General features: G+C 40.6%; 1 protein-coding gene across 1 annotated transcript; it reads right to left on the reverse strand.

The window, feature by feature from the left end:
- Positions 1-8553: 8553 nt before the first annotated feature.
- On the reverse strand, positions 8554-9476 carry LOC144554454 (uncharacterized). The gene is made up of 2 exons (XM_078302772.1): positions 8724-9476; positions 8554-8670 (listed from the first exon to the last, which is right to left on the reverse strand). The coding sequence occupies exons 1-2, from the start codon at positions 9474-9476 to the stop codon at positions 8554-8556; spliced, it is 870 nt and encodes a 289-aa protein (XP_078158898.1).
- Between the last annotated feature and the right edge of the window lie 3323 nt (positions 9477-12799).

The raw sequence follows: 12799 nt of genomic DNA on the forward strand, positions 1-12799 counted from the left end.
ATCATGAGCGGCATCTGGCAACACATTATGACCATCCAATTACACAGATGATGCTGTACAGTACAATATCACGATCCAGTAAACAATTTACTTGTGTCAGTTCTTTTGTCACATAGCTATCAGATTAGTTTCAAGGTAGGTGTGTGTCATCCTTGTAAACTTAATCTTTTCTTGATCTTGAGCAGATTATCAAATATGATTACTCTTGTAATCATACCGCGCGCTGATAATCTTACTCTATCAAGGGGCCCAATGATGCTATAGCTCGTATAGAGATACGAGGGACAATAGTACTTTTGGTAAACCATCATTACCTCAGCTAAGCCATGTATACCGAAGAGCTACCGTTATAACTGCATTTTACCGACAGTGTTTGATAACAATCACACATATACATTTCTTCGTAGGAAAGATGAATACCTCATACTTTAGAACTTAACACTGAATGAATGACACGAACACAATTCCGTATAATGTTTCATTCGGGGTCTGTCAGATATCATGTTCCTGGAACATATATCTATGTGATTAAAATGACAACTCTTTGTCTATGGTCTGTAAAACTTGACCATCATTTAATCCATATACTAACCTTACAGCGGTAATTAGTGTTCCTGCTAATTACCTTGGTCAGTGACCTTTTAAGAGTATATATCATCTATATTATGGAGTTTCACAATTTCAGTCATGAACTCGAAATGATCCATAAATACAATAATACTCAAGGCAACAAAATGATATTAATCATCCAATTCATGAACAAAGCTTTATGATAAATTATCGTATTATTGACTTCTAGATTATTACACTAACAATCTCCCACTTAAGCTAGGAGCCAATCATCGTAGGCCCTACTTATATACAAAACTCTATATTCTCTAAGATCTCGCAGATCCTGAGAAAATCACACAGCCAATCTTCTATGTGTTCCAGACTCATAGAAGCATTAAGCATCTCGTGCTTGGCTTGAGGAAGAGATTTTGTGAGTGGATCAGCTGTGTTGCTGTTTGTGTCAATTTTTTTTTTCAAACCTTTACATCACCTTTATATTAATTATATCTTTTATAATTAATTATAAACATCTTATTATGTTTACGATCTCTCGTATTAGGTGATAACGTTGTAGACGAGAAACATATCCTTAGTTCTCCTCAAGAACTTAAGGATATTCTTTACTGCATTCCAGTGCTTTATGCCTGGATCAGCCTGATATTTACTCATCACACTCAAAGCGTACGAGTCATCAGGGCGAGTGCACAACATGGCGTATATGATAGAGCCAATAACCGAAGCATATGGTACTCTACTCATAGTGCTTTGCTCATCAGTTGTCGAAAGACACTGAGTCTTGCTAAGCTGTGTACCATGATTCATTGGCAGGAATTCTCTCTTAGAATCCTGCATGCTGAACCGATTCAGCACTTTGTCAATGTATGTGCTTTGACTTAATCCTATAAGTCTCTTTGATCTACCTCGGTAGATCTTTATGCCTAGTATATAGACATCCTCGCCCAAGTCCTTCATTGAAAAGACTTTCTTCAATGAAGACTTGGCTTGTTGCAAAAGAGGAATATCATTTTCCATTAAGAGTATGTTATCTACATATAAGATTAAGAAAGGCGATGGCACTCCCACTAGTTTTTCTGTACACATAAGATTCTCCTTCACATCTGACGAAGTCAAGCTTTTGACTTCTTCGCCAAATCGAAGATTCCAACTCCGTGATGCATGCTTCAATCCATAAATGGATTCAAGAAGCTTGCATACCTTCCCAGCATTCTCTGGATCTTCAAAACCCGTAGGCTGTGTCATGTACACATCCTCTTCTTAAATTTCCATTTAAGAAGGTGGTTTTGACATCCATTTGCCATATTTCATCTTCATGAAATGCGGCAATTGCTAGGAGTATTCGAATTGACTTAAACATAGCCACGGGTGAAAGAGTTTCATCAATTCCCAGAATTTGTTTGAAACCTTTTCGCTACTAGCCGTGCTTTGTAAATAGTCATATTGTCATCCATGTCTGTTTCCTTTGAAAACCCACTTGTTAGCTATGGGCTTCACCCCATCAAGTGGTACAACTATGTTCCAAACCGTGTTGTCATACATGGACTGTATTTCGGATCTCATGGCCTCCAGCCATTTATCAGAGTCAGGCCTATCCATTGCTTCCGCATAGGTCAGAGGATCTTCAGTGTCAAAAACTGAGACCTCGTGCAGTCCTAAGTACCTCTCGGGTGCATGGACTGTTCTCATTGACCTACGTAGCACTTGTTCTTCAGGCTGTCGAACTTGATCCACAACTGTCTGCGGATCCAGTTCTACTTCAACTTGCGTTGAAGCACTTGAGCTCGAGACTAGAACCTCATCCACAACTTCTTGTGGACTTGGTACTTCCAGATGCTCATCAGCCAAAAAATCAAGAGGTGGGTTAATCTGATCTAGTTCAGATATTGTATTGTGTGATGTATCTTGAATTTCTTAATGTATTACATTACTCCCACTACTTCCTTTTGCAAGAAACTCGTTCTCCAAAAGTATACCATGACAAGCAACAACTAATTTGTTCTCGGACTGGTAATAGAAGTAATATCCTTTCGTTTCCTTAGGATACTCTACGAAAAAGCACTTGTCAGATTTGGGACCAAGTTTGTCAGACGTCAGGCGTTTGACAAATACTTCGCAACCCCATTTTTAAGATAAGACATATTTGGGATTTCCCAAACCATAACTCGTATGGAGTCTTTTCAACTGACTTGGATGGAACCATATTTATCGTTAGTGCAGCAGTATCTAGTGCGTGTCCCCAAAATGATTTTGGGAAGGGTGGCGTTACTCATCATGGAACGAATCATGTCCAGCATGGTTTGTTTCATTTTCTTGGCAACACCGTAACATTGCGGTGTCCCTAGAGGTGTGAGTTGTGAGACTATCTCACATTCCTTTAAGTACATTTTGAAAACCATAACTCAAGTATTCGCCTCCACGGTCCTACCGTAATGCCTTAATACTTTTGTTCAGTTGATTTTCTACTTTAGTCTTAAATTCCTTGAACTCGTCAAAGGATTCAGACTTATGTCTCATGTAAGTCAATACTTTCATGAAACGTTTTGAGTCTTTTGTTATTGATGTTAAACATGGGATTTTCCATTTCTAGCATATAAAGACCATTTAACAAGTAAGATGATCCATAATATGTCTCATTTTTATAAATAGAACATCTATTGTCCTTTATAACAAACGAGAAATCATTCATCTCTAAACACGAGATTGATATGATATTTCTAGAAATGGTAGGAACAAAATAGACATTTTCTAGTTCCAGAATAAAACCGCTAGGCAAGTACAATTCTATCCTACCGACTGTAACGGCTGCAACATGTGCTCCGTTTCCAACTCGGAGTTGTACTTCCTTATTGCGTAACTTCCTCTTAGTGGTTGCATATTCGCGCAAATATGAGCACATGATCCGGTATCCAGTACCCAATCATTAAGAGAGGTCGCAATATTAATTTCAATAACATAAATACTTGAGACTGAGACTTTTGAGACATTCTCAAACTTCATATCTCCAAGATACTCCGGGCAGTTTCTCTTTCAGTGACCTTTGCTATTGCTAAAATAGCAGTCAGAGTTAGCAGAAATATTTATCTTGGGAGAGTTCGTTCCCGGAACCAACTTCCCTTTGCCTTTGTACTTAATCGCCGTTTTTCCCTTTTGCTTTCTTGATCTTCCTCCCACCTTCTTGGATCATGAGGACATGAGAGCTATTTTCAATGTCTTTATCAGTGATCCTCAGCATCCCTTGGAGCTCCTGCAAGCTCTTATCCAACTCTTGCTTATGGGAGTTCACAATGAACTCCGAATAGCTGGGAGGAAATGAGTTTAGGATAACTTCCGTGGCCAACTCGTGGCTCAACGGACAGTTAAGCTTCTCCAGTTTGTCATCATCACTTGTCATATGAAGCGTGTGAGTACTGACAGAGCTGCTCTCTACTATTTAAGCAGGGACCGGTGTATTTAGGATATATTCCTTTTTCTCACGTATGTCTACCTTTTCGAGTAGGTAGCGTAAAGAGAAAAGACATTTCTTTAGTCATATTTCTACAACGTTTAAAGTAAAGATTTTTAGCTTTGTTCATGTAATGTTTTATTCAATAATAAAACTCCCACTGCAAATTTGTTCTATTCCCATTTGCAGTAGGACCAAGATCCATATTTTCACCAATAACCAAGGCAGTGTATGCATATCATGGCTATCAGTTATCTTAGGTAAGCAAACTTGCTAATCACAACTCTTTGTGATTCTTAGTTTCGTTAAAACATCACGTGTATTTAACGAAGACTTTGCCCCGAGCCTAAAACTCTTTTAGAAATCATCGGTAAGTAACCTCACTCTATTTTGTTTTGTTATGTCTCACATAACCCTCGACCACCAAAGGTAAAAGGCGATGCCTACTGAGTAGGTTTCAATCATACAACCAATGAACAATGATGTGAGGAGGATAGAGTGGGAAGGGCATACTACTTAATATTTAATGGGTTGGTGTTTATGCTTAACAGTGCTAGCAATATCCAAAGGGGTATGTCAGAAAGAACGACTAATGTGATTCTATTCGTATATTTATAGCGACCTCTTTCATATGCTTCATTAAGCAGTTGTGGAAAGGAAGTCTTGAATACCGAATGTGATCCCCATTTCTTTTCTTTAACTTATGTCAGAAAGAATGACTAATGTGATTCTATTCGTATTTTTATAGCGACCTCTTTCATATGCTTCATGAAGCAGTCGTGGAAAGGAAGTCAAAAATATCGAATGTGATCCTCATTACTTTCTTTTCACAGCATATGTTAGAAAGAATGACTAAATGTGATTCTATTCGTATCTTTATAGCGACCTCTTTCATATGCTTCATTAAGCAGTCGTGGAAAGGAAGTCTTGAATACGAAATGTGATCTCCATTAGTTTCTGTTCTTATCAGTACCTCTTTGATACGCTTAGTTTTGTTTAAGCAGTCAGTTCTTGTAACTGACTTTAGCTACCGTCTATCTTGTAGAGGTAGTTTATATGGTTTCTTATAAAAACGGTAAATCTAATCTATACGTTTTTATATGATAGCAGTAAATCTGATTTACCTATATATGTGACCGAGTTACGTATATTTCTTTCATTTCGTAATGTTGACCTTGGTCAGCGTTACAGACACGTGAAAGTTGCTTGTCAGAAAAATACCTATTGTGATCCAATTCCTATCTTCCTCAAAGACCTCTTTCATATGCTTCAGTAAGCAGTCGTGGAAAGGAAGTCAGAAAGAAAACAATGCCAAATGTGATCCTACATTCGTATTTTTCTTCAAAGAAAATTTTCTTTCACGGTTCCTTGGAAAGACGGTAAATCTAGTTTTACCCATTTTCATTTTAAAGCATTAAATCTAATTTACTCTAAGCTGTAAATCTAATTTACTTATATACAGGACCAAGTCGGGTATATAATCTATCAGTTACCAATTCTTTATTTTGCAGCTATGCTCAGTTCTTATTTATACCAATTAAAGCACATAAACAATTTATATGTTTTAAAATAGATATTCTTTTCGGTCCATAAAGCAATTTGGTAACGTGACAAAGTTCCTTTTGGGCCAGCCATTAGGACACGTGAAAGGGGCTCCCAGGAAATATTGGGGTCACGAGGACCGCTTAGACTCAATCTTTCCTAGACAGAACCATCTCTTTCTTGTGTGGAAATGACAGCTCTTACTCAGGTACTTTATTGCTTCATCACATTCTTCGATGAACTTTACTTATCCGAAGGTTTTCGAAAAGGCGAAAAACTTACACTAAATTTTGCCATTTCAAAAGCATAGAGTAATTTGGTAACGTGACAAAGTCCCCTTTGGGCCAGCTATCAGGACGCGTAAACGAGGGTTAGACGAAAAGTAGAGACTTTTCTTGTCATTAACCTTGTCATTAACCTTGTCATTGCTTCATCACATTCTTAGATATACTCAAACGCAGTTGAAAGTTTTGCACACGAAAACATAAAGAAAGCATAAAATCCTATTATATCTTTCTCGGTCGGAAAACCGATCCAAGAAATGTAAAAGTTTACATTTCATAAGAAAGCATAAAGAAAGCTTAAATCTAATTTAACTTTCTTAGTCGGTAGAACCGATCCAAGAAAATCTTATTTCTAATCGGTTTTGGACTTCAGCTGCAAATGTAAGAATTAAACTGATATGCGGTATATGCACCTAATTTGCATAAGTTATAACTTTTAGAAAATCAATCAGCGGGAGAGCCTTGTGCTCTGATACCACTGTTGGGTTTTCGGCGGTGCTGTAACCAAAACCCGTTTAGGCTTAAGGTGCGGAATGACCGTAGAACAAAAATTTCTACAGCCAACTTAAGCTCAGGATTAAACGGGGTATGTCAGGAAACTTTCCAAGACGGTCCACCTTCAGTATTCCTTTGGCATCAAAACCCAATTTAATCATTTTACAGATCTACTCCATGATTGATTTCTAAAACTTTAATCTACTTACCAATTAAATAGATTAATATAACATATTTATACCTTGTTTCCAAATCACAGTTGGAATGCAGACCGAGCGAGTAGAGCCTCACCAGGGAAGGAATCGACTCGGAGTATTACACGTGTGATACCTCTATCGGTTATCCACCAGGACTAACCAGAGAGCGGTTTATTTCTTTTGCCAGAAATACTATAAACCGTGGAATTTCTGCAAAAACACTATTCACGGGGAAAAAGACGAAAACCCGTAAACACGAATTTTCGGTTACTCAGTTTCATCAAATGAGCAAAACTGACATACCGCGAAATTCGGTAAAACACTATTCATCGATCCCGTAAATATTCTCCACAACAACCCGCAAGATTATACGTCAACTACGTATAACTTTCTTTTCTCAACCGAAACACTATTTGGATAAGAAACCGAGAAAGAGAGAAAATACCGATTCGATTCTGCACGAAACGATACAAGTGAATTAGTGGTTTTTCTCTCTACATGCACCCCTCTATTTATAGGCTTTTGAGGAGGTTCGCAAAAGACCGAAATACCCCTCAACATATGCCTATTTACAAGATATGCCATCGAATGGATAAGGATGATGACATGTGGATAAGATCGATGACGTGTCATCTGGATAGGATCGATGACACGTCATGCGGATAAGCACGAATCTGAAAAGACCCGAATGCCCTCGGCCCGAACACAAATAATGTTTGTATAATTATTCTGAACAATTATATATATTTTTCTTGCGGTTATTGTTTCGGTAATTTATACAACGTATCCTGCACATTTATAAATTAACCGGTTAACTTTTATATAACGTGTCACACACGTTTATAAATTAACCAATGTTTTTGCTTGTTATTTTTACATAACATTTATAATTTAATTATAACACGTATAATTAATTATAACCATCTTACTATTGATCATAACCAATTTATAATCAATCACAATAAGATTCTCCGATTAACTCCTATATGGTGTGACCCAATAGGATCTGTGTTATGTTGGTAAATAGAGTTAAAACTGTTTTAACTTCTATAATCATGAGCGGCATCTGGCAACACATTATGACCATCCAATTACACAGATGATGCTGTACAGTACAATATCACGATCCAGTAAACAATTTACTTGTGTCAGTTCTTTTGTCACATAGCTATCAGATTAGTTTCAAGGTAGGTGTGTGTCATCCTTGTAAACTTAATCTTTTCTTGATCTTGAGCAGATTATCAAATATGATTACTCTTGTAATCATACCGCGCGCTGATAATCTTACTCTATCAAGGGGCCCAGTGATGCTATAGCTCGTATAGAGATACGAGGGACAATAGTACTTTTGGTAAACCATCACTACCTCAGCTAAGCCATGTATACCGAAGAGCTACCGTTATAACTGCATTTTACCGACAGTGTTTGATAACAATCACACATATACATTTCTTCGTAGGAAAGATGAATACCTCATACTTTAGAACTTAACACTGAATGAAAGCATTAATGACACGAACACAATTCCGTATAATGTTTCATTCGGGGTCTGTCAGATATCATGTTCCTGGAATATATATCTATGTGATTAAAATGACAACTCTTTGTCTATGTTCTGTAAAACTTGACCATCATTTAATCCACATACTAACCTTACAGCGGAAATTAGTGTTCCTGCTAATTACCTTGGTCAGTGACCTTTTAAGAGTATATCATCTATATTATGGAGTTTCACAATTTCAGTCATGAACTCGAAATGATCCATAAATACAATAATACTCAAGGAAACAAAATGATATTAATCATCCAATTCATGAACAAAGCTTTATGATAAATTATCGTATTATTGACTTCTAGATTATTACACTAACAATTACCTCCTCCGACCGAGATCTTTTTCTTTCGGGAGCTGCGTCAGAGACCAATATGGTCGGGTATGGCTTGACCTTTCTCCGGGGTAGTTGATTACGCAACACATGCACGCTTCCCCCAGTTATCATATTAATCACAGGGCTTGGCGGTCTCACCGGCTGACGAGAGTCATTCGTACCATCGCCTCGATTATCCCGCTCGGGCCGTCTGTTATCGACTTTCCTTCGGTTGGTATCTTTCTCTTGAAATCTTTTGCTCGACCGTGATACTGCCACATGTACTTCTTGTAAAAGTCAGGGTTGATAAACTCGGTCAACTTGCCTTCTCGCGCCAACTTCTCCAACACATCCTTGAGCTGGAGGCAGTCGCCGTGGAGTGGCCGTCCGAGTTATGGTATAGGTATCGTTTGTTGATGTCTTGTACTTCGAAGAGGTCCTTAGGTAACGGTGGAGGGAACTCGAACCTTTCCCTAACGATATGGAACATTTCGTTCCTCTTTCTAACAAAGAGGGCATAACGAGTGAAGTGTGGGCGATACCTCTCTTCACCCAGATCTTGCCTGCCTTCGTCTCGCGCCTGCGGTAATCTTCGAGGGAGATCCTGGCCCCGTGGTTTTTCCCTCCGAGGTCTAGTGTTCGCGACTTGCCCTCGAGGCGATCGAGACCTTGGCCGTTTAAAGTCGCCATCATCTTCCTCCGCCCTAATATATCCTTCCGCAAAGCCTACAAGTTCTCTGAGGGTTATAACATTTTTACGACATGCGTCGTATCTCAGGGTACCGGGGTCGCCTTTACGGAGTCCTTTCTTGATGGCGGCTAGTGTGAATTCTTCATTCAGGTTTTGGATCTTCCGTGACTTTTGGATGAAACGGTTAACAAACGCCCTGGTCCTTTCTTCGGGATCCTGTACAATGTCGAGCAGCATCTCGCACGTAATCTGAGGAGGTCTGATGACGGTATATCTTTCTAAGAATGCTTTTGCGAGGTGTTTGAATTTTCTGATGGAGCTGCGAGGCAATCCCATATACCAGTCCCATGCATCTCCTGATAGGCACGTGGTGAAAATTCGGCACATGATTAGGTCAGTGGCTCCCAAAAGGTGGAGCCTCTCTTGGAAACTATGTACGAAATTATAGGGATCCTGCGTATCCCCACTGCCTCGGAAATTTCCGGGCTACTCCCTTCTTTACTAAATCCCGGATCACCGTCATGTCGACAGTCGCCGATCTTGCTTGGGGCGAAGTGGGCTGACGGTGATTCTTGTGAATGGAGATGGAAGGCCCTCTGTCAGTACGTCAGGTGCGAGCTGGGCTTTCCTTGGATGTCGTGCTACCTGTATCCAAAGTATCTGATTCGGTGGTGTAACTTTCCTCTTCGCTTTTTTCGGAGCTGTCTCCGCTCCAATCTCCATCTCCATCATCGTCATCCCTGTCACCATCTCCTCTCCCATCCCCCCCTGTTGCCCGGACCTCATGCTTTTCTGCATTCTCGGATCGTTCCTGATCAAAGTCACACAGAAGGTTGCGCCCCGTCTTTTCCTATCCTGATCGAGGTGGCTTATTATTCTTTGGGACTTCGTGCGGGGTGTCTCCCGCGTGGCAACATGAGTGAATAGGTTGCTTCGAGGCAGAGGGATAGGAGATCGCTTGTGGACTTGCCTGCGGGTGAAATGAGGGGGGGGGGAGTTGTTTAAGGATAGTGGTAGGGAGATGGGTACCAACACGGGTAGGGGTGAGGAGGAAACCAAGGTGGCATGCTTTCCGAGGGTGTGGCGATCGGCATGGGTGTTTTGGGTTTTACTTTCACCCCCCTCGAGCGACGAGTAGAGTCTGCCTCCTTTAGATTAATCGCGGGATCAGTTGTGCCATCTTCTGTTAACCTACCCATGTTCGGGTGGGGAGCGACGACTCCTGACCCGAGCTGACCCATGGGCAGGATGGTTGGATCCTTGTCGTTTGCCGGTTTGTCGGTGCCTCTCAAAGGGGAAGCAACGTCGCCCTTGGACCCAGGCATCTTCGAAATGAGGCCGAAAAGCCGAGTTAAATCCTCAACGTTAGTGAGTGATTTGCGCGGGTTTGTCATCATCGTGCTCTTCGGTACGACGGTAGGGCCCCACGGTAGTTAATAAGGGCTATGTGAGGTAGTAGGCCGTACAGACCGAGAAATGAACAACTCAAGGAGATCAAGAGATGATCTCGGATCCTAAATCTCGGAAGTCGATAGATTACCTCGGAGAGAAGGGAATGAGCCTCAGAGATATCGTACTATTTCCTGTCTGATATCTCAAAGAGTGTGTGTATGTGTGTGTGTAAGAGGGTAAGCGTCTATATCTCTTGGTTCGCCCTTTTCTTGTGAAAAGAAGGGCCTTATACAGTAGACCTATGTACCGTCTTCCCCCTGCCAGGGTGAGCCGGAACGTGGGTTAGTTATAAATTCATGTGGTCATGGCCACGTACAATCATGTAAACGAGGTCGGTAACCGGCATAGTTGCCAGTTACGAGCGGTTATCGACTCGGAGACAACTTTGGGCTTCATAACCCTATATGTAAGCTGTCTAGGCCGTAGTCGGGCCGGCTTATCTTGGGCCTTAATCATGGACTCTGCATTATGTCCCGGGTTGGCCTCGCAGAACGAGGTCCTAATCTCGGCCTTGTTCTTAGTCCAGATTGAGGCTATATGGGCCTTAGAACATGGCCCTATCAGACTTTATTAGGGATTCGTGAGGTAGCCATAAAATAGATCGGGAGTGTTTGGAGCACCGCCTTGATTAGTACCACCCTTCCTGCTTGTGACAATAACTTACTCTTCCACATCTGCAACTTGGATGATACCCTTTCAATTAGGAACTCATATGCCGCTGCATTAGTTTCAACTGGTGCTCCCAGGTATGATTTAGCAATCGGGTTTTGGGGAATTTGGAAAATTTGTTCAATCTCTTGTTTGACTATGCGGTCTGTATGCACACTGAACCAAATGAAACTTTTGGCAGGTCCCACCCTTTGACTTGAAATCGAAGAGAAGACTTGGAGAGTGTCTGTGTATGCGATTGTTTCCTGTGCAGATGCTTCTCCAAAGAGGAGTAAGTCATCTGCGTAGAGACAGTTTGTGAGAGTAGGTGCTATGGGGGCCACACGAATTCCTATGATTTGCCCTCTCTCTACCTGAAACTGTAACAATCTTGACAACAGATCCATTCCTATGATAAATAAGTAGGGCGATAGTGAGCAGCCCTGCCTTAAACCACAGGAAGGTCTGAAGAATCTATCTCCTCGGCCATTCAGAATGATTGAAAACTGGGCAGATGTCACACACGCTAAGATCCAGGCGGTCAATCTCTGTGGAAAACCATACAAAGGTAGCAATTCCTCCAAATAGGACCAATTCATTCTGTCAAAGGCCTTTGACAGATCCGCTTTTAGACAGAACTGTCTCTTCTTATAGCCCCTTGTTTTGAAACAGTGGAGAATTTCTCTCAACAAAACCATGTTTTCTGCTATGTCTCTTCCCGGGACAAAGGCAGACTGGGCATGTGAGATGCAGGACGAGATGAAAGGTCTCAATCTTGCAGCAATGATCTTTGAAATGATCTTGTAGGCAATGATCTTTGAAATGATCTTGCAGCAATGATCTTTATTATTAGAAATTAAGAGAAGCATTTGTCTACTGGATGATATAAAGCCTTCATGGAACTCTGATAGGTCGAACTGAAATGTGGTGTCCTGCCATTTTTTCAATTGGAGAACAACTGGACCATCTTCCCCCTCACCCTCACAAGAAATAGACATATTTACAAAAGCTATAGTACCCCTACAAGAAGAAGAATATAACTTAAGGGACATCAAAGAGAAAATTGTTGATAAAACGAAACTGTACAGTCTAGTAAGTCTAAGTAGGACCTTAATCTTAAACTTAGGACCTTAAAGTGAAGAAATCAGTAGTCTATTGCGGGTATCAGGATCCAATTATTGGGAGATTTTACAACGCTTGAATGGGGGGCTTGGGGCGGGATGAAGCATCAGCTGGCTGATTCCTTCGATCCACCATATCCAGCCGAGTTACGCCGATTCTTCCTTCCCCTTCTCTCTCCATCTCTCTCTAGTCGTACAGTGCATCAGAGATCTGTAGTTTCTCCGATTAGGATTTCTTTTTCTTTCTCCGATTAGGTTTCCTTTTTCTTTGGGAAGAAAGGGTCGGGGGGAGGGGACGGCTCGTTGGGAGAAATTTTTTTTTTACGGATCAGCGAAAAAATTTGCGTATCTATGCGACAATATATATGACAATACGTCTGACGGGTATAATTTTCACTAAATTTAGACTTCTACATAGAGAAAGAATGTATTTAATCAAAAGAAGACAGATTCTTTGTTTAGATGGCTCAGATTCAATTTGAATTTAGA

This window comes from Carex rostrata, chromosome 5 (assembly GCF_964058835.1).
Source record: "Carex rostrata chromosome 5, lpCarRost1.2, whole genome shotgun sequence".
NCBI lineage: Eukaryota > Viridiplantae > Streptophyta > Magnoliopsida > Poales > Cyperaceae > Carex > Carex rostrata.

Bases quoted from the DNA above. Each gene is read 5' to 3' on its own strand.
- LOC144554454 (XM_078302772.1), bottom strand. From the start codon at position 9,476: ATGTGCCGAATTTTCACCACGTGCCTATCAGGAGATGCATGGGACTGG. The intron at 8,671-8,723 runs GCAAGTTGACCG...TACATGTGGCAG, and splicing joins GGAGAAGTTGGCGCGAGAAG to TATCACGGTCGAGCAAAAGA.